This window comes from Camponotus vicinus, unplaced genomic scaffold (genome assembly GCF_025532165.1).
Source record: "Camponotus vicinus isolate PSW18456_S1 unplaced genomic scaffold, iyCamVici1.0 SCAF_11, whole genome shotgun sequence".
NCBI classification, from domain to species: Eukaryota; Metazoa; Arthropoda; class Insecta; order Hymenoptera; family Formicidae; genus Camponotus; species Camponotus vicinus.
In genome coordinates this window covers 12,681,141-12,707,078 of record NW_028141947.1, presented here as the reverse complement: position 1 = coordinate 12,707,078, position 25,938 = coordinate 12,681,141, and the positions used below count along the sequence as shown (strand labels likewise).

Sequence of the window (25,938 nt, the reverse complement as noted above, 5' to 3'; positions counted from 1 at the left end):
CAAGAAGCGATATGCTAGCTAATCAAATCTTCGCTCTTACGGACAAACTGTAAATTGATTGGCTTTATATACGTGTATATACATGTAGATTTAATACAATGAAAAAGATAATTGCAATAAATTACTTTCTTTTTTTTTTAATTCTTGGAACAAAAATATCAAGAATGCTTCATTATTATAAGCTCTATGACTATAGAATTTAATGATTATGTGATCCAAAAGAAATTGTGAAGACTGATAAAAGTTCACACACGATAAGTTTGTCAAACGTATCGATTGGTTGTCAAATAGAGAATTTCTAGTGGAAACTCTAGAAATTTTTTATTCGATAGCCAATCGCTACGTCCGATAAATGTAATATGGATGGCACCCGATTGACCGCGTCGTCAATTGGCCAATTCAAAATAGGACTTTCTAATTGGTCAATCGTTGCTGGTTACCATAGGCACAGATCGATATGAATAGGTGCATCCAAAAGCACAACCGCTCACTGAGCGTCTAAGTAGCAATCGAATGTGATTGGTCAATTCAAACATAGAAACCAATCACATTCAATTGCTACTTAGCCGCTCAGTGAGCGGTTGTGCTTCTGGATGCACCCATTGGCTGTGGTCAATCGCAACGTGGTCAAACGGGACGCTCCCATGTAATATCACCTTAATAATCCTAACATTTGTTCTTTGTAGCTGAACTTTTTGCACTTTTTTATTCTTCCTCTCTCTCTCTCTTCAACTTCCAAATAATTAACTATCTCTCATTTTTCGTGTACATTAATACAGAAAATTCAGTTGCGAAGCACGAGTCCCACGCAATCCCACGTGCTGGATGACACTTTCGTGGTTTTGCAATCATTTGAACGTTTCATCAGTCACTTGTCCAAAGAGGCTCTCTGGTTTGAATATAAAACAGGAAATAGACAAATGTTGAGCTTCTTTTATTGAAAAAAAGAAAATGGTTAACATAAAAAATGATGAAACTACGGATGTGGTTGCGGAAAATGGTCCTCAGAAAACAGCAAAGCAACTGCAAAAGGAGGCCAAAAAATTGGCCAAGTTGGAGAAATTTAAACAAAAACAGGAGAAAAAGGAAAGTGAAAAGCCGACAAAGGTGAAAGAAAAGCAAGATGTAAGTATATATCCTAAAATATGTTAAATTCTCTGGCCCTAATAGTACAGAAAACATGCACATAATCTGGTATTTTAATTAACCATATGGATTCCTTCACCATTCATTAGACAGTTTTTATAAATCTGATTTAATTATTTTAATTAGTTATTTTTCATGTCTTGGATTATTTGGTTCACATCACAATAAATATACATATACATAACATATTTATTAACAATCACTAAGAGATTCAAGAAAAGCAAAATATCTGTTTGTTCTGCTCGCATTCTCTACAATTTTCTGTATTTGAAATGAGATAAAATATATATATGTATATTTGACATTGAAGAAAGAGAAAGCGAATAATCTGAACATAAAAAGTATAAAATAAAACCAACGAATTTAAGGTTGATTAAATTTATAATCAAGTGGAAAACATAATATTTGTATATTTGTATGTAGTATCTAATATATTAATTTAATATATTTTAGAAGAATGATAAGAAGAAAGAGACCACATCAATCTATACTATTAACGTAGTACCTGGGGAGAAGAAAGATATTTCATGTCCAATGCCAGATACGTATAGCCCACAATATGTAGAAGCCACATGGTATGCTTGGTGGGAAAAAGAAGGCTTTTTTAAACCAGAATATGGAGTATGTAAATATATGGAAGATTAAAAAAATTATTTAGATTTATATGAACATGTTTTTTATATTATATATCTTTTATTTTTATATATTTATATAAATACATAAAAAAACAAGTTTATTTATTAAAATATATCTATTTTAGAGGAAAGATATATTTAAAGAAGATACGAAAGAAAAATTTGTAATGATAATACCACCACCTAATGTAACTGGTTTTTTACATCTTGGACATGCTCTAACTAATGCTGTGGAAGATACTATTACTAGATGGTAAATATTATATAAGTTTGGGATATGATTTTTCTGAAATTTTTTTTATATGAATAGAGTATTAAAATTGCTGTATTTATTTAGGAATCGTATGAAAGGCCGTATGACTCTTTGGAATCCAGGTTGTGATCATGCAGGTATTGCTACTCAAGTGGTTGTAGAGAAACAGCTTTGGAAAGAAGAAAAGAAAACTCGTCATGATATTGGAAGAGAAGAATTTATCAAGAGAATTTGGCAGTGGAAGCATGAGTAAGTATATAAAATTTAAGTAAAATATTAAATAATTTTTATATAGAAATTACAACAAATGTAATGTTTGACATAATAATATCTAATCATGATATTTATCTGAAATATTTTCCAGAAAGGGAGATAGAATTTATTTACAATTAAGGAAAATAGGTGGTTCCTTTGACTGGAGCCGTGCTTGTTTTACAATGGATCCTAAATTATGTAAAGCTGTAACAGAAGCGTTTGTGCGCTTGCATGATGAAGGCATTATTTATCGCAGCAATCGTTTAGTTAATTGGTCATGTGCTCTAAAAAGTGCGATATCAGATATTGAAGTGAGTGCTATATTCAAGTATTTTTTTTTTAATTTATCTATTTTCTACATTTTTAATTTATATTTAAGATTAATATGGAAATTTTTATTAAAAACATGTTAAAAATATAGGTTGATAAAGTGGAATTAAGTGGTCGAACTCTATTATCGATACCTGGCTATGAAAAGAAAATAGAATTTGGGGTTTTAGTATTTTTCGCTTATCAGCTCTTTGATTCGGAAGACAACATAATTGTAGCAACTACTCGTATCGAAACTATGTTAGGAGATACTGCTATTGCCGTGCATCCAAACGATAGTAGATATGCGCAATACATCGGAAAATATGTGCAGCATCCGTTTTGTGATAGACGTATACCCATTGTAGCAGATGAATTTGTCGACATAAACTTTGGCACTGGTAAATATTTCTTAATAAATTTCGTGAAAAAATAGAGCGAGTGTGAAAGTAAACTATATCTAATCTGATTATTTAGGTGCTGTAAAAATTACACCAGCTCATGATCCAAATGATTATGAAGTAGGGAAAAGACATAATCTATCATTCATAAATATTTTTGATGATGATGGAAATATTACTGCAAACTGTGGAAAATTTACGGTATCATATCTTTCTTTATATACGAGGTCTGTAAATAAAGTAATGAGACTTTTTCGAGATGAACTTTTATTTATAATTTAACTATAATTTAACTCTGTCTTTTTCAAAATGGTTCCCTTGGGAAGCCACGCAGCGCCTGAGACGTTGTTTCCAGTCTTCATAGCAGTGCTGGAACTCAGAAACCCGAATGGCCTTCAGAATGGTCGGTTACAGCCGCTTTTACGTTTTCGGTCGTATCAAAGTGATGTCCTTTGAAATGAGTTTTCAATCTCGGGAAGAGAAAGAAGCCACAGGGACTCAGGTCAGGCGAATACGGGGGCTGGGGGACGACAGGAATGTTTTTTCGTGACAAAAACTCCGTAATTGAAAGTTTACAAGTTTAAGAAAAACATTCCTGTCGTCCCCCAGCCCCCGTATTCGCCTGACCTGAGTCCCTGTGACTTCTTTCTCTTCCCGAGATTGAAAACTCATCTCAAAGGACATCACTTTGATACGACCGAAAACGTAAAAGCGGCTGTAACCGACCATTCTGAAGGCCATTCGGGTTTCTGAGTTCCAGCACTGCTATGAAGACTGGAAACAACGTCTCAGGCGCTGCGTGGCTTCCCAAGGGAACTATTTTGAAGGAGACAGAGTTAAATTATAGTTAAATTATAAATAAAAGTTCATCTCGAAAAAGTCTCATTACTTTATTTACAGACCTCGTATGCTTAGATTACATTCTCTTCTTCCTAAATTGAAGTATAAATTTAATTATATATTCTTGATTATATATACATACTTTAGCTTCACTAGTATCAAAATATATGTCAAGAAATATAATATTCCATTCAGAATAAAAATAATCTTGATTTTTTATATCCTTTTTAAGTGTAATTTAAATTAAAAACTTTTTTACTAAATAAAGCATACTTTTTATATATTAATAGTCATAGTTCAGATTAATTTGATGATATAATGTCATTAAAAATTAAATTAAGCTTAAAAAACTGTAAATATGTTATTATAATTTTCAAATTTTTTAAATTACATTAATTTAAATTTATTAGAAAATAAAGCCCCACATAAAAATATTTTATTTTGTATTTTTAATTTATTTTCGCATAAAAAATTACTTCTTTCTTGGTCTATAATTTTTAACGCGTCCTCGTATACATATTACATAATAACAACTTTATTTTGAAATTTTATTATGCATGATGAAATAAGTGTACATAAATATATATAAATTAAATTTTAATTATAGGGAATGAAAAGATTTGATGCTAGGGTGGCTATCATTAAGGAATTGACAGAAAAGACTCTCCTGATTACTATAAAAGATAATCCAATGGTAATACCTATATGCAGTCGATCAAAAGATGTCGTTGAACCTCTTGTGAAACCGCAATGGTAAATAACATATTATATACTACATTATATAACACATTATATACTATAGTAGTTAAATTTTAGAAGCATCTAACATTTTTCTTATTTAGGTATATCAAGTGTAATGAAATGGCTGCTCAAGCTAAGGAAGCGGTAAGCACAGGTGCCCTGAAAATAATTCCAGAACAGTTTAAAAAGACTTGGTATATTTGGATGGATGGTATCCGAGATTGGTGTATTTCACGTCAGCTCTGGTGGGGTCATCGCATTCCTGCTTATGCAATTAAATGTATTAATTCTCACGTGAATAAAAACGAGGTAATTTTGAAGAAATATATAACTTGGGAATCATAAATGACTTTAAATTTGTATGTATCAAGTCTTAGTCACAGATGAAAATTTTATATAGGCAGATGAATATTGGGTGAGTGCACATTCTGAAGCAGAAGCAAAAGAAAAGGCAGCCAAGAAATTAGGCGTTAACATAGATAATATTATTGCGGAACAAGATGCTGATGTATTAGACACTTGGTTCTCTTCTGCTCTGTTTCCATTCTCCATTTTTGGCTGGCCAGATGAAGTATGTATAAACTGTTTATAGATTGAACTTTCTTTTAAGAAACAAAATTATGCTATATATGGATTAACCTATGAAAGTCTATATATCTAAATATCTGTAAGAGTAAATAATACAAAGTGTTTCACATAAAGTTGCAAGGCATTTTCTCCAAAATTTGACATACAAAAAAAATGTTTCAGACAAAATTTATGAGTTTTGAGAAGGAGAACACCTTGTAACACTTTATGTAAAACACTTTGTATATACATAGTTTCAATATATTAGCTAGGATATATTTTTCAGACTCCTGAGCTCAAGACATTCTATCCAGGTACACTATTAGAAACTGGCCATGATATACTTTTCTTTTGGGTAGCCAGAATGGTCTTTATGGGCCAAAAATTATTAGGGCAGTTACCTTTCAGGTATGTTACATAATGCATTTTCTACATACTTGTTTTTTGTAAAAGAAAAGAAAGAGAAAAAAAATGCGTATGCATACGTGCATGCGGATGTATATAAGTAAAATATATATTCTGTGTATGTGAAAATAAAATAAAAATATTATACAGAGAAGTATATCTACATGCAATGGTGAGAGATGCACATGGAAGAAAAATGAGTAAATCTTTGGGAAATGTAATAGATCCTATGGATGTGATTAAAGGAATATCTTTAGAAGTATGTATGAAATCATTTTATTTTATTAGTTATTTTATTTTATTCGAATTTTTTTATTGTCAAAATATTTCAGGATCTCCAAAAACAATTGTTAGATTCGAATTTAGATCCGAAAGAATTTGAACGAGCTCAAGAAGGTCAGCGACGCGATTATCCACAAGGCATTCCTGAATGTGGTACAGATGCTTTGCGATTCGCTCTCTGTGCTTATACCACTCAAGGACGAGATATAAATCTGGATATATTTCGTGTACAAGGGTATAGATTTTTCTGTAACAAGATATGGAATGCTACTAAATTTGCACTTACTTATCTTGGATCTAAATTTGAACATGATACAAATGATGTGGTAAATTTTAATATTTTTTTAAAAAAGTTATTCATAATCTAATCATAAAAAAAGTCAAAGGTTTAAAACTGAATTTTTATCCAGAAATACAATGGTACTACTATTGACATAATTGGTGATAGCAAGTGGTATCAGCAAGCTTTGAATGAATCCTGTGTACAGGAGGCACTAGATAATTATTTAGCAACTTATTCATATCTTGATGGTTATACACCCTCACAACTTGATTCAAAAGTTTATCAAACATTAAAGGAATTGAATATTAATTTTGCAAATTATTTGCATCTTAAACGTTGGTATAATCATATTGCAACATTTACGGATGAAGAAAAAACTATATTCCGTGCAGAACAAAATGAAATAATACCACAACTTACATATACATGTAAAAAAAGTAATGATGATACGTTTATGGTAAAATCTTGTTTAATATATAAATAATCTCTTATTGCTACAAAAAAAAACAAAAATTCAAATTGTTTGACATTTATATTATTTTGTATTATAGCTGACTGGACATGAGACAAACGTAGATTTATGGATGCTATCACGACTCAGTTACGCTGCCAAAACTTGTGACGAAGCATTAGCACAATATGATTTTGCATTAGCTACTACTATCTGTTATAATTTATGGTTATATGATCTGTGCGATATTTATTTGGTAAGTAACATTTTTTAGATATTGATATGTATATATATAATAAAAATATATTTTTATGTACAATTTAATAATAGCAAACAATTCATATTTTTAGGAATATCTTAAACCTATATTTCAAAGTGAGAATAAAGAGGCAAAGTTGGTGGCACAAAAAGTATTATTTAAAACATTAGATGTAGGATTACGTTTATTGAGTCCGTTTATGCCGTTTATAACAGAAGAACTCTATCAACGTTTACATCAAAAGAAACTAATATATCCAAGTATATGCATAAGTCCATATCCGGACAGTTCTGAGGTAATTATTACTTACAATATTAATAATAATAATAATAATTAATATTAGTAATAATAATAATTAAAATATTAATTTCATAGTTATAACACATCAAAATGTGGATATGTATATTTGATATACATGTGATATATTTCAGTGTTGTTGGAGAAATCAAGAGATTGAGAAAAATGTTGACTTTGTGCAAAAAATAATTAAGAACATTAGATCTACCCGTGCGACTTACAATTTACCTAATAAAACAAAAACCGAAGCATATATCATATGTAACAATTCAGTTTCAAAAGAGATAATTGTTCAATACAAGTCATTCATAGAAACTCTTGCATATTCTACTCTTAGCACAGAAAACCCTCCGGAGGGATGTGCTATCATCACTATAAGCGATAAAATTCAAGTGCATCTCTTACTTAAGGTAATTAACACATCATATCTGTTATATATGTCATATTAATTATTATAAATATATATATTTATTACATATTAATATAAATATATTTTATAGGGTTTAATTGATCCAAAGAAAGAATTAGAAAAATTGAAAAAAAAAGAAGGACAATTGATTGAAGTTATACAAAAATTAAAACAAGATTTAGCTATACCCAATTATGATACAAAAGTACCACTCGATATTCAAAAGAATAATAAGGAAAAATTGACAAATAGTGAAGGCGAATTACAACGAATAATTGATGCACTAATAGTTTTACAAACAATGTAAAAGCATATAAAATAGAAAATTTTATAAATTCTACACTTAATATAGATATACGATTTATTTATTGAGTTACTTTATAGTAAGTAATTTATTGACCTATTTAATAGTAAAAAGTAATAGATCAAAAAATTATAATTATATTTTTCGGTTTTTTGTTTAAAATTATATTCACAAAATAATTTGAAAGAGTGAGAATGTCTAGATGGTTAAGAAATATTTATATAAAATTTGATAAAATACAAATTCGTTTGTAAAAACATAAAAAAAGAAAAAAAGAAAAATAATACAAAAAAAAATAATTTTGTATACGCAGAGAAGAAATCATGTGGAATATACTCTAAAAATGCAAACTATATAAATTATAATTAAAGCTTCCAGGAACTTTTACTGAATGTATTGTAATATAAAAGAGAAACAGGGAAGCCTTAGTATTAAATATAAATTAAATATATAATTTATGGAAGGCGACGCATATGCATGAATTATACATATTTCATATATTAGAAGTAATATTTCAGCATAATATATAGGATATAATAGTAGAATATATAGAATAAAAATATTGGATAATATCTTGTGTGAATGAATAAAAGGGATTTTTTGTCTGAAAAAGACATCTTATGTTTTCACATTAATTTATTATAAAGCATTGCATTATAAATGTGCAACAGTTATTAAAATTGATGTAATCAATTTCTAATAATGATTTATAAACTGTAAAATTGTACGATATATTTGTTTTACTTACTCTTTGCTCACTATTTTCAATCATTCTCATTATAGTTTGTTTTAAATGGACATCCGGTGTTCTATACAAATATATTAAAACTCGGTAACTGAATATTTATTAAAAATTTATATTAAAAAAAAATAAAATCAATATCAAATTATATTTTACAGTTTACAAGAAAAAATACCCTGATAGTGTATTTAACGTGAAATGAAGTCAAAATGAAAAAGAGTGACATCAGAAAACCTGTTACATTATATGACATTTTCTGATATCATCCTCTTGCTTAGGTAATAGCATTATACAATATAATACTGTTATTCTTTTATGATCACAATATATTTTCTCGCGGACTTTTTTCAACATTTTAATTATATATTTTAAACAAAATATTAAAATATTAAATTAAATTTTAATATTTGTGGTTTTTCTCAGAGATTTATTATCTCTTTGAGTTCTTTTGTTATGTTATTGTTTTCAAATAAAAGTTTTACAAATGACATTTTCGCATTACATAATCCATTTGATAAAAATGAATGGAAAATATTGATAATAGAAATAGAAAAATTTGTGACAAAATATATACAACAAATATTATTAATTTTTAATACAAAAAATATACAGAGAAGAATTATACAAAAGTATGCTCTTATGATCCAAAAAAAGTATATAAAATTTATCGCGCAAAACACAGCACGGATGACTATTATGTGTATATAACAAGAAAATTATTGGCTAATTCTCAGGATGATTTTATAACAGAGTATTAATGCGGATAATTTATAGTAAAGATATTTAAATATATAACAAATAGAATAAAACAATACTAATGATATATTTACAAATATGATAAATATGCATGTATATATGTGAAATTATACTAATATTTATTCAAACTTTGTCCAATTATTTGGTGATTTAATAGCAGATGTATTTAGTGTTAAATTGAATGTGTCCATTGTATCAACATTATTAATTTTGTTGTCTGGTACACTTCGATTACATACAGTAGTAGTCTTTGTAGATGGATTATCACTATTGGTTAAACTAAATTTACTAAAATCTATACCATACGCTTGTAATAAATCCATATCACCTACGTTATCCGAGGCCTTCGGTTTGTCATTGTTTTTGTGCGATGATTGTTGAAAATAAGGATATAAAGGGTTACTAAGACCTTCATTCATTTCGGGCAAATGTAACGATTGACTCATTTGTTTTGTGCTTGAAAGCTCGGGAACTTTAGAGAGAAGTGGATCAAAATCCTCATTACTATTCGTTGAATCTAAGCGTATTAAATCCGGGACTTCAGGAGAATCCTGCAAAGAAATATATAATGATAATAAGTAAATTTTAATTAATTAAGTGAAGCAATATATGAGAATTATAACTTAAGTTTTAACTTAGAATATATAAAAATGTTGTTTTGTTTTCGTTTAATGATTATGCTCGCGATTTTATGTGAAAATTATATGTAAATTTCATATGCACAGTGTCAGGATTAAATGTTCTAACTTAAAATATAAATCTAGAATTCTCCAAGATAATTAAGATATATAAATCCCCCCCCCTCCCTAGAATTCTAAGAGAGAGATAATTAAGTTCTTTTAGAGATATCCACACATAAATGCTTTGTTCAAGAAATATATATATATATGTGTGTGTGTGTGTGTGTGTGTGTGTGTGTGTGTGTATAATAAATTAATAGTGTCAACTAATATAGTTTACACTATTTTATCTACTAAAAAATATGAGAAATTAAAAATAATTATAAATAATGATAATTTAAATAATAATAGTTTAAACACAGAGACAAACTTTTCTTTCACGGCATCAGCGACGGAACAACAGTGAACAGATATAAAAAAAAAAAGAAATAATATGTGGACGAAATGATTGCTATGATTTTAAATTTTATAATTTAGAAATGAAGAACCTCACTATATTACGTTCAGAACATCAAACTGCGCGTTAAAAGTTTCATTTTATTAAAAAATACTTCCAAGTAAACAACGGGAATCGAAACTTTTGAAACATATTTAATACGTAAACATATGAGCTAGATTATTAATTATTAAATCTATATTATGTAGATTAAGATAAAATCCATGTTGTGCAAATTTGTAAAGATTTATTTCAAGATCCTAAATTTATATTTTAAGTTAGAATATTTATTGAAATTTGATATATGCATCTAATTATCGAACATTATTTGACAATTTCATTCCATACACTTATACATGAATTACAATAATTTACTACATTCAAAAATTGAGAACTTGGACATAACAACGGAAATAAGAGAAACAAAATTTACAGAGATAGATTTACCGAGTTTATTTTTGTAACTTAAAATGCTTGATAATTAAATTTTCTTGCCGAAAAAAACAAAATTTGTATTATTTAATATTCTCATAATTTAATTTACCAAAACTTTCGGATTTATGATAATAAATTTAAATCTATATATAATATTATTTTGATATCTGAATATTGAAATAATACCAATATTCTTTTTAATCCGTCTTTTAATATTTGCTTATTCTAGTGATTGAAAAATTCGGTAAATCTAGAACATTCTAACTATATTGGACATACTTTACGAATCAAACAATTATACAAAAATTGATCGGACTATGTCGTAGATATAAAAAATAATGGACGATGTTATGTTTACCTTAACATGTGCAGAGCAGGATGTAGTATTGAATGGATGTGATAATGGATGAAATGGAGCGGGCATTGAGGAAATTTTAGATTTAAAAAGTGGTGCAGTTTGTAAATAGATAGGCATTAATACTTTACTCGTATCGAAAGGATCATCTTCATTTACTTCATGAAGAAAATTTGACGTTTTGAAAGGTCTATCAAAAGATTCGCTTGTCCATGTATTTGATATTGAATTAGCATTTGTAAAATTATCTTTACAATTAAAATTTTTATTATTTGAAGAAAAATTTTCTTCCGTCTTAGGATTTTCTTTTTCATGAACACATAATGATAAATCAACAACAGGTTTTATTAAATTATTATGTATATTTAATTCATGTAAAAATCGGTTTGGTTCAGTGTTTTGATTATATGATGCAGATGCAGGTAAAAGTGATGTTTTATCTACTTCTTTTACAGTTCTGTTTGTCTTTGAAGCTAGCAAATTAGAAGAAAACATTTTCGATTGATTAAATGAAGTATCTGAAGGAAGAGGATAAGGAGAAGAAGTTAAAATTGGTTTTTTCGAGGAAATTTCGCATGGATTTGTAATGACAGTACTAGGAGAAGGACTGTGCCGTAAATGCCCACTCCATGCAGGTCTCAAGTTGTCTAAACTGCGTACTGGTTTCAACTGAAAGTGATGCATGACAAATTTTTACTTTTCTTTTATATAATAAATTAACTAATATGAATTATGAAATACCTAATAATAAATTCTATTGATACATTATAGTAATAATACACACATACCGATCTTTAATACATGACACATGCGTATAATAATCATAAATCTACTTATTCATTATATTACAATTTATTATTTTATTATCATTATTTGTATTAACACATCCAACACAAATAACATGTATGAGGCATACAGGTTCTCTGCTACTATACGTTCTCAACTACTATACATTCATACTATTTGATGTCTCTCTGATAGCTCAATCAAACAACAAACTTAATATAATGCGTAATTTGTCATTAAATACTATTTCTTGTAATAAACTCGTTAAATTTGTCGGTATCGATAAAAAAACAGTGGCTCGCTTGACATAAAATTCCAATGCATTATTATATTTTAACAATACAAAAATAATGTGCAGAATATTATAAAATTAATATTTCTAATTTTTCTTCAAGTACCTTTCTAGTCAGATAAACACTTAAAAAAAAACAATTTATATATTTTTAAAGAAAGCTATAAAATGATTAAAAAATTTAAGAATGCTAAAAATTACTGTCTGAAAAATTTAGGTGAAGATGATTTCAATGCAAGTACATGCAAAATATTTTTTTAGACACGTCCTTATGTATACATATAATAACGCATTACATGTAATTCAGAAAAGCATGCTCTGCACATAATTATTTTATCCTATATATATATATATATAGGGGATATATATATATAATATAGGATTTGAAACAAAATCCATTACTTAAAGGACAATGAACAATTGATAAAAAGCAACAGAAATTTACAAGATTAATAAACAATTAATAAACAATTTATTTAAAAAAAAGTTAGCATTTATCATCTGTTTATATCATGTTATAATTTTTACCACAATTAAATTGCAGAAGATAAATGTATCAATAATGGAAATTTAGCTCGATTTATCTTAATATACATTACCAAAATTAAAATCGATTCGAGCTAAGTTCTCTCATCAATATATTTAGCTTGCAGGAAATGATATATATGCAATTATTAAAAACAAAGACATGATAATCACATCTCATCATTTAGAGAATATATTTATCTTAATTGACAACTAATAATATTCTCTTTTTTGTACTACTTTTGGAGAAATTATAAAAAAACAATAATGTATAAATATTATACTAATAAATATATTAATAAATTATAAATAACAAAATAAACTATATACAATGTAAAACTTACCGTCCTATCCACTGATGGTATTTTTGGAAATATAACATCTTGAAGTTCGTGCATAAGGTCTATATTTATGCGCTCTGGTGGAGAATCTGATTCTTCAGGAGAACTCGGGTTTAAAGGTGAGTATTGTTTCTTACTGCAATACATATGTACATGTACATGTGCTATGCTTTCATCAATATATTTAGCTTGCAGGAAATGATATATATGCAATTATTAAAAACAAAGACATGATAATCACATCTCATCATTTAGAGAATATATTTATCTTAATTGACAACTAATAATATTCTCTTTTTTGTACTACTTTTGGACACATGTATATAATATTCCATGAGAAAACTGACAAATTTCAACAGTGTAATCTAAAATTATCAATATAAAAATCAATTTATATCTATTTAGCTCATTCATTATCAAGTGAAAAAGTACATTATATGTATTAAAATAACATATATTGTTTTGACTATAAATTATCAAAATATTATTTTTACAAATATCATTTATTTTACGAGACGAACATAAGTAACTTAATGTAATAAGATCTGAATAAATAGAACAATAGCATGCTTGACACAAGATTGATTTTAATTAGTACTTAAAGTGATGTTATTTTGATAACGTATAATGAAAACTTAATGAAAGTAAAAAGAATATTAAAGCAATATTCATAATATTTTTATTTTGATACATACAATAATATACTTCTAATTTAATGACAAAATCAAATTTTATTTATATATGACTTTGTTGTAGACAAATATTTTTAAAATACACTATTAAAATGTCGGTTTACTCGCAATTTTATTATACGTTAATTATAATATTATCAGATGATATATATAAACAATTATATATACCTTGCATCAAAATTAGTATTCCGCAAACGCAATTCCTTTCGGTAACTAGTTGTTGCTGATACTCCATTTGGAGATTTTGATGGAGATGTGAATTCAATAGGTCTTCTATCTAAAGTGGGTGAACTAGGAGCTGATCGTGGTTGATGAAATCTCATATTCGTTTCACTTCTATTAGGGCGCCCTGTCCACATAAATAATTATTTATCGATCAATAACATTTAACATGAAATGATAATAAAGTTATCAATGTCAAAAAGAAGCGCACCTTTCCATTTTAGTCCTTTATATGCCGTTTTCATATCTTTCCCTTTATCTTTCACCTGTTGATACTAATCTTTATAATTCACTTTTTTTTCATTGTTATTAACTATTATCATGTTATAATAGATAAAAAATAATACAAAAAGTTATAAATAATGTTCAAATATATTAAGAGAAAAGAGTACATATAAATATAAAATATATTCAAATAATATATTTTAACTTAAAACTTACTGATTTAACAGCATACTTTACTGCTGGATTGGCCTGCAAGATAAAAAAATAAAATATTCTTATTTTTCTTCTTTGTACTTAAAACATATATGTATAAAGTATATCTATGTGAGATTAATTCTGGAATAAGCTATATAATACTAATTAATTAAAATTAATCCAAACTAATTGAAAGTTGTTAATGTACCTTATCTTTCACACTACGAAAAAATGCAGAGCTTTCCTTTCGCATAGTGTAAGTCCATTCTCTATACTGTTGCATAAATTTACTACTCGATTTGGCTGAATAACTGCAGGCTTCCATTTCAAATTCGTCTGAGAAACCAAGTCCTGAATTAAGCATATTCAATCTTTCTTCTATAAACTGGAAATATCCAGAATATTTATATAGTATCAAAGTATAGCTATAATTTTACTTTATATAAGAGACTTACTTGTTGAAAAATTTGTAATTCCAACATTTTTCGTAAAAAGGGTTGCATGGAAGATGGTCTACTTTCGACAAAGGCATTTTGATTAAATGTAATACGTTCACCCTGTTGTAAAGTTAATGCTTCTCTATAACCAGCAGTTAACTGTACTAATGCACGCAAAAACGCTCTTGATACACCATCTCCAAGAAGAGTTGATCTATTACGTAAAGCTTTCTTCAAATTTGTCACCTGCAAGAATTTTTTATTTCATTATTTAAAATGTATACATTATTTAATATGATATGTATAATATATATTGTCATAGCAATATCTAATGCTCTACATACTACATCTTGAGGTAAAGACTCCAGATCTTGAAATGGTGACTCAATTGTATTATTATCAGCATCCAAAATAACAACTTCTCCTAAATCACTTTTGGGTACTTTCTGCAAAGAATATTATAAAATATGTATTCCAATATACACTTGTATATCCATTCACAATATACTAACATATATTATCAAAATAAAATTTTTATTATAAATACCTGAAGCGTTGATGTGGGTACCCCGATAAGAAATGGCATAGGCGCTAATAAATAATCTATTAATGATAAAGGCAGGACGGGGATATATATATGTTGCCAAATCATTGGATAAATTAAGGCATTGCATGCTTGTACACATGCACTTAATCTCGATAAACGTTTTGAAATAAAAATAATACGACGTTCGTATAACATAGATGCAAATATCACCATCATATTATATGAATCAATAGCACTATAATATTCAGTCAAGTTTCTCTGAAATAGTAAAATCGATATTTAGGGAAATACTTGATAATAATTTTCTTACTGTAAACAAATTTTTTTATAATAAATTATTTTAATAAAATTATGTTCTTAATATTATTGCTTACATTTTCTGGAATACTAGGTAGTTGAAATTGTTTTGGACTTTGACAAATAAAATTCTGAAAAGATTGAAATGTTTTATATATATTAAAGTGTATATAAAAAATAATTTAATAAATATATATTAAAAAGCAATTTATACATGCAAGAAAAATGCATGTTTTTAAATTTATTTCACACTCATATACACAAATACATATATATATATATATATATATATATATATATATATATATATATATATATATTTCTATACTTTTTATACAGAATGTCCCAAATTTTGTTACATTTCATCTTTATTATAAGCTTTATTTAAGCTCAGTACATTATAAATGGAAATAAGAAAAAATATCATATAAACATAGATCTAAAGAAATTTTATTTAATAATTATAATAAAAGAATAAAAATACGAATATGATGGAAATAATAAAGGATTTGTTTTCATTGTTAATACGGTACAATACTATTCTATTAACTATTAATGTTCTAAAATTGTCTCAAAATCTTTCGTTCTTTTACAAAACAAAATGTGTGAAAGTTATTAAAATTATTAATTAAAATTTAAATTATTATTAAAATAATCTAATTAATCATCATTAATTTTTTGTTTTATTTCATATAGCAAATACAATATTTTAAATTTTTAAATTGATGAATATGTATTATCATTCTATATACTTCGTTATTCAATAAGCTATTAGATAAATATCTAATAGCATTTTCTAGGAATCTTGAAAGGCAAATAATTGTTCGTCCTCGACCTTTCTTTAAATTCGTGAAATCACTATTCCATAACATGCTAGTCATCCAATTGTATATTTACATTGAAGTCTCATAATAGTATACTTTGAAATAATGAAAAATATCCCTTTCATACGTGTTAGATGGTTGTGAGTAATATGAATGGGAGTAATAATTCAGTCACGCAGCGACGCGTATATCTGTAGGCACAATGTCCTTTGCTGACGGTGTATTTGAAAAAATGTGTTTGTTTCGTGTGTCCGCTACGGTGAATTTCTCGGAATTTTACGGAAGCGTTCAAAGTCCTGAAGCGCGCGCTATTAAGAGGTTCATCATTATTGAAGAGTACTTATCATTATTTTCATCTTTCTTTACATTTATTACCTTTAATCTTACTTTCCTTCTTTTCTATTTGCTCTCCTGAAGTCACTGTTTGAGATTCATGTTTCTCCTTGTCTTCTCTCTATTAATAGTTTTTAAAAAGAATTAAAATAAATTTACTATGAATTATTTAATGCAAAAACTTTTTATTATTAAAAACTGTGATTTCTTTTTGGAAGTAGCTAAAAGATTTTGAAAGTTACTCAAGATTATATTGTAATAATATATGCCAAAATTATGCATGAGTTTTACTAATATAATTTATCAAAATGTCTTTCTAGAAAACATATGCTTATATACTATTTAATATGATGTGATTGTTGCAATCTCTTAAAAAGTATGTGTTATATTGAAAAAGTTTTCAGAAAAATTAAAAGATTTTAAAAAAAATACAATGATATTTGTTTGATCTTAGGTCAAAATTATATCAAGATCTTAAAATTTTTAATTGAAGATCTTTATATTTCGTTAAAGATTCTTATCTATCTCTGTCGAGATATTTTTAAAATAGTTGATATTTAAGTAGTAGATATTTTTAAAATGATTAAACTTTTTTCTATTAATAATTTCTGTATTATAAAAGTTATAACATTAGTAATTCAAGATATAAAAATTGCTTGGCCGAATTTACAAGTGTATATGCAGAAATTAAAATACCTTGGTTTGTTACTTTTATAACATTCGATTTTAAAACCTCACATATGATTGAAATTAAGAAATAAAGAAATTTTTAATGGAAAAGTTTAATTACAGCATTTTGAAAACAACCCAATATATAAGCTACAAAATTTATAATGAAAACTTTAAAAATCTCAAGCTTAGTAATATGATTTTAATTCTTTCACTTAAAATCAAATAAACATCATTGTAAACATCATTATTCCTTTTTGAAATTCTTTAACTTTTGTTAACTTCTATTTCTGAAATTTGAATTTGTTGATCCAATGCATGTTTTTTTAGATACCTGTGACAATTATATTAAATCATTCTGTATAATACTTTTTTCTTATTTCCATCCATAAAGTATAATGGCATAGCTAAGGACATTCTGTATATGTGCACATATGTTACATTTGTCTTTCATTCATACATCCATACACACACATATACACATATTTTATAAATTATAAGAACAATAATTTACTGCTGTAGAATTTGGTAAAGAGATAGATATAGAATTTCCAGGAATTGGAACTCCACAAGTATATATATTTTCAAGAAATTTCCATAAATCCTCTCCACTGGCATTGCTGGTCAAAGATGCAATATGATTCAATAACCTATGATGCAAATATAATTTAATATTTTGATTCTGAATACATTTGAGTATTTAATTAACATATTTTTACTAACTTGTAAAATGTTTCGTGCCATGGAAGTGCACTCAAGACCACTAAAGCTGTTTCTGTTTTAGGATCGTGACGGCAAAAGCCAAAAGTCCATTTTGAATCTATACTAGTGAGCACAAATGAGAAATGTTGCACCAACAAACTAAAATGATAACATATAATAGAAAAATGTTGTAATAAAAAGAAGGTATAAAAACTTATAACCATACAATATACTGTATTTGATATCAACGTACTTTTCAAATTCACAAGGATATGTAAATTTAGGAACAGATTTAAGTATCTCTTCATCTGAAAAGGAATTAGGATATTTTTGGAGTATCCAAGCTGGCTTCTCCCCTACTGGTGCAGCTATCTCGCAGAAGCATTCAAACAGTTGTTTGACATTTTCTCTGAAGAAAATAATAGACAAACTAATGTTTATATAATTCAAGTAAACTACAATTGTACATTTTGCAATTATTATGATTATACTCATTAATCCATGTGTATAAAAAATATAAAATATATTCTGTTAATCAAAATGGGAACATTCTATAAAGTTGTCCGAATGGAGCATAAGGGCGGAATATGCTTTCGTTGCATTTTACTCGAAAAAAAAATTCAGCAGTTCTATTATACAAAGGAGAAATGATGAAGGAGGCTTGCCTTAATCGAGATCCCATGATAATGGTTGAAAAAAAAATAAGTACTTCGTATGATCTTGATGTTTATACGTCATCGTATTACATGATAGTGATGTATTCCAATCGTATGTAATCTTAAAAATGTTGCAGTCACATGTCGTCGACACTCAATCGCTTTCACTAGCCGTCACGCTTGGGGATTCCGTTCTTGTCTGCTTTCCTCGGATCAGAAAGCGGCAAGTAGAATTAATAAATCACTACCCAAGATGAAATCTATAAAACGAACTATAGATAACTACGTATCTTTATCACGCGTCGCGTTTCACCGAAATTAGATTGAATCGGACTAAACATACGTCACGTAGAAATGCACTTAGGATCCATTTCTATCGTGTCAAAAACTATTGTAATATATAATACATCGTCACAGAATAAGCAGAGACAAGAGTGGCTATCGAGTCTCTCTTTTCGTAAGTCGCTTAAATGTCAGCTCATCAGCGACTTCATATCCATTTTAAAACCAAGGGAATTATGTAACCACATTTACTTTTCGATGCACCGACTAGAGGTATTCTAGATTTCCGACGAAGTTATCAAGGAGATAACTCGATATCCCGAAGACAATTAAGAACGAAGGAAATTGATGATGTTACCGACAGATTGATTGCATGAAGATTTTACACTAGTTATTTAAAATTTAAATCACGCGAAAAATTTACTTCATCCACAGCTGTTGTTTTATTTATCGAAGATGTTTTATTATCTTCGATTTTTTATGTATTTGTCATCATGATGAATAAGGTATTTTATTGTATCATGGTTATCATCTAAAAGATGACAAATTATAGTAAATTTTATTATCAATAATTAATATTCTAAGAGATATACATATATACCCAGTGAGAAATGATAAGTCGGATAGACGTCTAAGACGTTTAATAAACGTCTATTAGACATCTATTAAACATCTTAGACGTCTATTCGACTTATCATTTCTCACTGGGTATATATATATATATATATATATATATATATATATATATATATATATATATATATATATATCTCGCTTAGAGATATAATATATAATTTCATATATAATTATTCTTTAAATGAATACTTTTGCAGCCAACATCGCAAATTATTAATCTGTTGCTGTACTGCTTCGAAACTAGTTCCACCGGCAACTTTGTATTGATCTACGCTGGAATTAAAGTCCCAAATGCACGATACATTTTCTTCAAACGCCTCGCTAAAACAGTTAGATCTTTCTTTTAGAATTTTCTTCGAATACAACTATTTCATCTTTAAAAAGATTTTAATTATACCTTATCGTTTTTAATTGTTGCACAGATAGCTCTGATAATGGTATTCCTTTTGATTCAGCCAGAGCGACAGCTTTCCCAGCCAGATGGTGACTTTCTCTAAACGATATCTATATTTTGTGATCCAAATTTATTATTATTAATAAATGTATATAAAAAATCCCAACTTTATATATTTATATATTTATATATTTATTAAATATTATATTTAAATTACTATTTAAATTAATATTATTACAGGGAAAATTTAAAATAAATCTCAAACTCGGGATTATTTAAACATTTGTATCAAATAAAAAATTAATAATACATAATTTAATAATATTTGCGTACAATTTTTACGCAAATATTAAGATAATTCGATTAACATTTAAATAAAATTTAAAGAAATTAAATTAGTGAATCAATTGCTCTAAAAATTATCAAATAAAATTGAACATCTAGAAATAGAAAAAATACTTGCGCCCTTTTTAACAAGATAATATGCCATATCGGTTGCGAGCATGTCGGATGTTAAAGCTCTCTTACAACTTTCCCTGTTTACTTTTAATGTGGCTAATGCTTTTTCAGCGATATGGAACATCTGATATAACGTATCATATGTGTAAAATAGCGATTCTTTGTCTTCCTGAAGATCTTTATTGTATGTCGACGGAATTCCTTTCAATGTCACCATAAAGCCAATACACTAAAATTAAAACAATTTTACGAATAATATATTTTTCAAACTATTTTCTTATAGTTTTTATCTATATATTTTATCTATATATTTTATCTATATATTTTATATATAGTTTTTATCTATAATAAATTTCCTATAAATTACCTACAATAAATTTCAGAATATAGATAAAAATTATTATATAATTTAATTATTATATAATTATTATATAATTATTATATAATAATTATATAATAATTTTTATTATAATTATTATATAATTATTATATAATAATTATAATAAAAATATTATATAATTATTATATAATTATTATATATGTTGTTTTATAGTGAAATGTGAAATTTGAAGATTAATATTAGTTCTTGATTTTAACATTATAATCTAATGTAATTGCCATGATTTAAATATATTTAAACAGACCTTTCCAAATATAGTGCCAGTTTTTCCACGTATTAATTCTATGCAATCCGGATTACGTTTTTGGGGCATTAGACTGCTACCAGTGGAATATTTATCAGCAAGTTGAATAAAATTAAATTCCTGAGTGCTATAGATGATCAAATCTTCGCAGAAGCGACTCAAATGCATCGATGATAATGATGACCAAAATAGAAATTCAGCTTAAAAAATCAAATTAAAGACAAGTAATATATAAAAATATTTAAAATAATATGTAAAAATATTTAAAAATGCACTATAGATGTGATATAAAAGGAATATCTTATTAATTTTATTTGAAATTTGTATTTTTGGATGTTTTAAGTTAATTTTTTTTATAAGAATGCGAGATATTGTTTTTGAGTTAATCTGTTAAAAATGTTAATTGATTAAAAAAGAAAAGTTTTTTTGTAAACTAAGTTTAAGAAAAAAATTAAATATTAAAATTACATTTTTCACCTAATTTCAGATATATTTTACTTTAATTCAAAACTGGATTGCAAAGATAAATAATATTATAAGAAATTATAGAAAATTGTACAACAAATATTGATCTCTTTTGATAAAAAAATTTTATTAAAAAAGTAAATTTAATATTAATTAAAGAATCCTCAATTTAAAGGATGATTAAATAAATATAAAGAAAACTACACTTAATATTTTCTATGTCGAAAATGTTATTAAATTGTTTATAGTTATGTTTTTTAAATTTTCTGACAAAATATCGATTTTTAATGTTATCAAAATGATGCGTTAACATATACATATATATATGTTCGTAACTAAAAAATTCGAAAAGAATAAATTGTTTATATTATTATCATATTTGCATTCGAGAATAATATAATTCAAAATTATTTTTATTCAATAGTATCAAAAATATATTTCGTAAACTTATTCTATATATATATGTATATGCACATGCCACAGAAATGTATTTATTTTTATTAAAACATACCGACAAAATCTCGATCTCCAACAGTATGCATACTATTATCGGTAATTTCATCGAAACCAAGTTCCATAGCCAAGAATTGACGATCAATAGCAAAAGGATTTCCTGCTATCGCACCACTACCAAGCGGTAAAATGTTTACGTGTTTACGTACTTCTAGTAGTCTCTCCAAATCTTGTTTCGCGTACCAAGCATAACTACGAAATTTAAAAAATCAATAATAAAATTAGAATTAATTGAAATATTATGGATGGTATTAGACTTTCAAATGGAAGTCTCGAATTGCTTTTTTATTGATTCGAATTCAAATATAATGGAACTGATAATGGAATTATGGATAAATTAAATTATATAATTTACATTTATAAAACTTCGTAACAATGCATTTCAAAATAGAACACAACATTAATAAAACTTGTCCAAGATTGGCTGTTTTTAACAGTATTTCGTCGGTGCTCATATTAAAAAATTTTTAATATAATAACTATTTTAAATTAGAATATTTTAAAAAATATTTTATTTTCTTATTATTTGTTTCTACTGAAAATTTATAAATGAATTGTTTGTCACCTAAGTAACCACTGACTCCATCTAATAGGTTGTGCCCGTTGCATATGTGTATATCCAGGCATAAGTATGTCTATATCTTCTTCCGCTCGAGTTATAAGAACCTATTTTCAGAATTAATAATGAATTAGTATTTAGCATGTTTTTTTTTATATTATAGCTCGTACATTATTTTAAAATATGTAATAATAAATTAAACTATTTTTTGAAAAGAATATGAAAACTATAGTAAATCATAGATATTAAATAAACAATAGATAAAATTATTAAAATTTTATTAATCTAATGTTATTACATATGAGATGATATAAATATAAAATATATGTATTATTTTATTTACCTCGATGAATTTCTTTAGCCTTATCAGAAGTTTATCAATCGATTTTCGAAGCCATAATTTGGTATCGGTCACAGTTTGATCATTGCGACTCCTCCCCGTATGTAATTTCTTTGCTATATCACCAATTAATTCCTGTAATATTAAAATATGTGTAACGATGTTAATTATCTTTTATTAATATTTTTAAGAATTCACATAAATATTTTTGTTGTTTATGATTTTATTGTTTTGGAGAGATTAATATTAAAAATAACATTGTGTATATGTGTGTGTGTATGATTTAAAGAAACAACTATGGTAATACATATTATGATAGTGATAATTATATATTTGTGTTTGCTGGAAATATTGTCTTATTAATTCATTAATTATACACAAGTAGCAAAAATAATGTAGTAATTAATTGATTAATTTTACACAAGCATAGCAAATCAATAGGATTCTGCCATTGCAAACGTACCGAGAGTCTTCGTTCATTGGCGCTATGTATATCCTCATCTTCATGATTTATGACAAATTTGTTATTTTCCCATTCATTTTGTACCTAATTAAAAATATACTTTTTTTATTTTGTCTTACTTTTATTACTTATAATTTAAAAGCTATTGTAGCTTCGATATTTGTGTATTCGAATTTTGTATTCTATTTTACTTTTAGAATATATATAATTATTAAACTATTATATAGAGATTATGAGACATTTAGTATGTATGCATATATATAATATATACATGTGTATGTATGTATATATGCGGATGTGTACATGTACATACATGCACAACATACACACATATTAACAAAATTAGATTTTGTACAGTAAAATTGTAAATAATATAAATAATTGTACTTGTTTCAAAGCTGTATTTATAGCTTGCATCTCTTCATATGTGATAAGTTTCACTTTGTAAAGAGCACGTGCATAAGCTATGCTTCCCTAGAAACAATTAGATAGATATTATTAAAATAAGAAGCGGATTAATAAATTTACTCATTTATTAAAACTATTGATTAAAAACTATGAAATTATATGTAATTGTGTAATTTAATATTATACAATTTATTATTTATTTTCTAAATTCATACTTCATATATATTTACCTGTATATCCTCGGCATACAATCGCTTATCGATATCAATTGACATATTAAAATTATGAAAATCCGAATCAATATCTTCGGTAAATCGACCTCCCCATAGTTTTTGACAAGACAGTTCAGTCTTTGTTTCAATATACATAAAATAAAATTAAATTAAAAATTTATTTTTATATAAACACAATCTATTTTACATGTTATAACTATTTTCTAAAAACAATTACTTAGAATTATATTATTCTTATGTTTCTGTTATTAATGTTTATATATATTTTTATTACAAATCTTTTTTTATATTGTTTTAATGTAAATAAAAATAATTTTTAAAATTAATAATAGAAAATCTCTCTTTTTCTATATCTAAATAAACTATAATGTACAATATCTTTTTGCTTTTAAATATATCAATAATTTTAATAATAATAAATATATATAATATAATAATAAATATATATAAAATACAATACTTGTTTATATTCTTAGTATTGCATGAATATTTTGCTTGGAATATATGACACAATGACAAATGTAAATTATTTCATTATAATTGTAAAAAATTAAGATAAAATTTATTGCCAGAGTTTGCACATATAAAAATAAATATATATTTGTGCAAAATATTTATATAATATCTACATAATTAGGATAGAAGTACATAATTAATTTAAATTCTTTCTTACTTGTGGTATAATTCCATCCATATTACCTATACTTTATAACTCCACTAATGTCCAGAATTATATGAGAACTTCGAGAGTTGGCATGTTTGTGAAGTAATTGAAGAAAAAACCGATATCGTTATCTAGTTCTAGATAACGATAGCACTTATGAATTATACGATTAAGATTTGATTTTATTTTATTCTCTGAAATAATTCATACGGAAATTTATATATTCTCATGAGAGATAGAAAACCCGGAGTCTTAAAAAAAAATATAAATGATTTTAAAAATTAAAAAAGTTGAGTTGATTCAACTGGAAAGAAATGATAAATCTTAGGAATCAGAAACAACTTTTAAAATTTTTAAATGTCTCTCGTTATACAAAAAAGTTTTAACGTTGTTCTAATATATTATTTATTGTTTAAACGTTTCTCGTATAAAAGTAATTGCTAGAAAATTAAGAAATAACGCATTTTATTCATCTTATATGATATATACCTTATGTGATATATACGCAAATTTAATCTACGCTGACACTCTCGGTGAGATGCGCGCATGCGCTCACGTCCCCATGCGCCAACATGATGGCGTCGAACTGTGTCAACGTCGAATTGCGTCGTCGAATATCGAGATCGCCGAACTATGGATGTGAGTGCGTGTCTTATTGTAGTGTGCGTATCTCCCTTCCCTTACACGCTGTAAATGTGCTGTTTGCGTCCATTGGATCCATTTTTTTGATGCTCTGTCACCGGTATTTTGTTGGTATACGTTGATTCTAACTTAACCCTAATCTTTAAAAGTGTCATATTCAAATGATAATTTTTATTTTCCAAATCTTTGTTTTTGCATAAAAAGAAATCGATTGATCGTATTTGTATAAGAAACTCTAATGTTCTTCTAACC

At 26.5% G+C, this 25,938-nt stretch overlaps 4 protein-coding genes and 2 long non-coding RNA genes across 13 annotated transcripts in view; 3 read left to right on the top strand and 3 right to left on the bottom strand.

Annotated features, from left to right (window-relative positions):
* Positions 1–717: 717 nt before the first annotated feature.
* On the top strand, positions 718–10,075 carry Valrs (Valyl-tRNA synthetase). Its single transcript, XM_083082889.1, has 18 exons — positions 718–1,125; positions 1,600–1,767; positions 1,907–2,034; positions 2,119–2,283; positions 2,399–2,600; positions 2,711–2,999; positions 3,076–3,200; positions 4,447–4,592; positions 4,682–4,889; positions 4,981–5,151; positions 5,434–5,555; positions 5,703–5,811; positions 5,885–6,160; positions 6,245–6,574; positions 6,669–6,824; positions 6,919–7,122; positions 7,259–7,534; positions 7,625–10,075. The coding sequence occupies exons 1-18, from the start codon at positions 952–954 to the stop codon at positions 7,838–7,840; spliced, it is 3,465 nt and encodes a 1,154-aa protein (XP_082939015.1). The 5' UTR covers positions 718–951; the 3' UTR covers positions 7,841–10,075.
* On the bottom strand, positions 8,456–19,721 carry LOC145962086 (DENN domain-containing protein 1A). 6 transcript variants are annotated; one of them, XM_083082892.1, is made up of 16 exons: positions 19,519–19,721; positions 18,994–19,244; positions 18,582–18,737; positions 18,350–18,487; positions 18,141–18,276; positions 15,878–15,931; positions 15,504–15,761; positions 15,301–15,402; positions 14,975–15,202; positions 14,728–14,904; positions 14,541–14,573; positions 14,311–14,374; positions 14,046–14,226; positions 13,189–13,321; positions 11,245–11,910; positions 8,456–9,886 (listed from the first exon to the last, which is right to left on the bottom strand). In XM_083082892.1, the coding sequence occupies exons 2-16, from the start codon at positions 19,008–19,010 to the stop codon at positions 9,455–9,457; spliced, it is 2,775 nt and encodes a 924-aa protein (XP_082939018.1). In that variant the 5' UTR covers positions 19,011–19,244; positions 19,519–19,721; the 3' UTR covers positions 8,456–9,454. The 6 variants fall into 6 exon arrangements, with proteins under 6 accessions (XP_082939018.1, XP_082939017.1, XP_082939016.1 ...); XM_083082891.1 differs by lacking the exon at positions 19,519–19,721 and adding an exon at positions 19,328–19,511; XM_083082890.1 differs by lacking the exon at positions 19,519–19,721 and having other exon boundaries at positions 18,994–19,511.
* On the bottom strand, positions 16,920–18,133 carry LOC145962094 (uncharacterized). Its single transcript, XR_014435805.1, has 3 exons — positions 17,961–18,133; positions 17,000–17,078; positions 16,920–16,932 (listed from the first exon to the last, which is right to left on the bottom strand). It is a non-coding gene; the product is annotated as an uncharacterized LOC145962094 (long non-coding RNA).
* On the top strand, positions 19,536–20,449 carry LOC145962093 (uncharacterized). 2 transcript variants are annotated; one of them, XR_014435803.1, is made up of 3 exons: positions 19,536–19,772; positions 20,147–20,231; positions 20,325–20,449. It is a non-coding gene; the product is annotated as an uncharacterized LOC145962093 (long non-coding RNA). The 2 variants fall into 2 exon arrangements; XR_014435804.1 differs by lacking the exon at positions 19,536–19,772 and adding an exon at positions 19,775–19,818.
* Positions 19,999–25,938, bottom strand: Argl (Argininosuccinate lyase). The gene is made up of 12 exons (XM_083082899.1): positions 25,534–25,938; positions 25,054–25,238; positions 24,378–24,497; positions 24,127–24,213; positions 23,740–23,823; positions 23,280–23,411; positions 22,943–23,043; positions 22,376–22,569; positions 21,400–21,599; positions 20,760–20,984; positions 20,300–20,406; positions 19,999–20,223 (listed from the first exon to the last, which is right to left on the bottom strand). Exons 2-12 carry the CDS (start codon positions 25,072–25,074, stop codon positions 20,073–20,075), a joined length of 1,422 nt encoding a protein of 473 aa, XP_082939025.1. The 5' UTR covers positions 25,075–25,238; positions 25,534–25,938; the 3' UTR covers positions 19,999–20,072.
* Positions 25,622–25,938, top strand: part of LOC145962092 (estradiol 17-beta-dehydrogenase 11) — a 43,574-nt gene continuing 43,257 nt past the window's right edge. For both annotated transcript variants that reach the window (XM_083082902.1, XM_083082901.1), the window contains exon 1: positions 25,622–25,683. In XM_083082902.1, the coding sequence (XP_082939028.1) occupies positions 25,678–25,683 (6 nt within the window). In that variant the 5' untranslated portion in view covers positions 25,622–25,677. The remainder of the gene's footprint in view (positions 25,684–25,938) is intronic.

What these genes read in the sequence shown, in the direction of transcription:
- Argl (XM_083082899.1), bottom strand. Translation starts at nt 25,074, where the DNA reads ATGGATGGAATTATACCACAA. An exon ending in TGGAGTCAGTGGTTACTTAG is followed by an intron (nt 22,570 to 22,942) that starts GTGACAAACAAT and finishes TAAATTTCGTAG; the next exon opens with TTATGCTTGGTACGCGAAAC. An exon ending in TGGAGATCGAGATTTTGTCG is followed by an intron (nt 21,600 to 22,375) that starts GTATGTTTTAAT and finishes TGATTTTTTAAG; the next exon opens with CTGAATTTCTATTTTGGTCA.
- LOC145962086 (XM_083082892.1), bottom strand. An exon ending in AATTACAAATTTTTCAACAA is followed by an intron (nt 14,905 to 14,974) that starts GTAAGTCTCTTA and finishes GGATATTTCCAG; the next exon opens with TTTATAGAAGAAAGATTGAA. An exon ending in TAAAGGACTAAAATGGAAAG is followed by an intron (nt 14,227 to 14,310) that starts GTGCGCTTCTTT and finishes TTATGTGGACAG; the next exon opens with GGCGCCCTAATAGAAGTGAA.
- Valrs (XM_083082889.1), top strand. Translation starts at nt 952, where the DNA reads ATGGTTAACATAAAAAATGATGAAACTACGGATGTGGTTGCGGAAAAT. An exon ending in AGGTGAAAGAAAAGCAAGAT is followed by an intron (nt 1,126 to 1,599) that starts GTAAGTATATAT and finishes AATATATTTTAG; the next exon opens with AAGAATGATAAGAAGAAAGA. An exon ending in ATTTGGCAGTGGAAGCATGA is followed by an intron (nt 2,284 to 2,398) that starts GTAAGTATATAA and finishes AATATTTTCCAG; the next exon opens with AAAGGGAGATAGAATTTATT.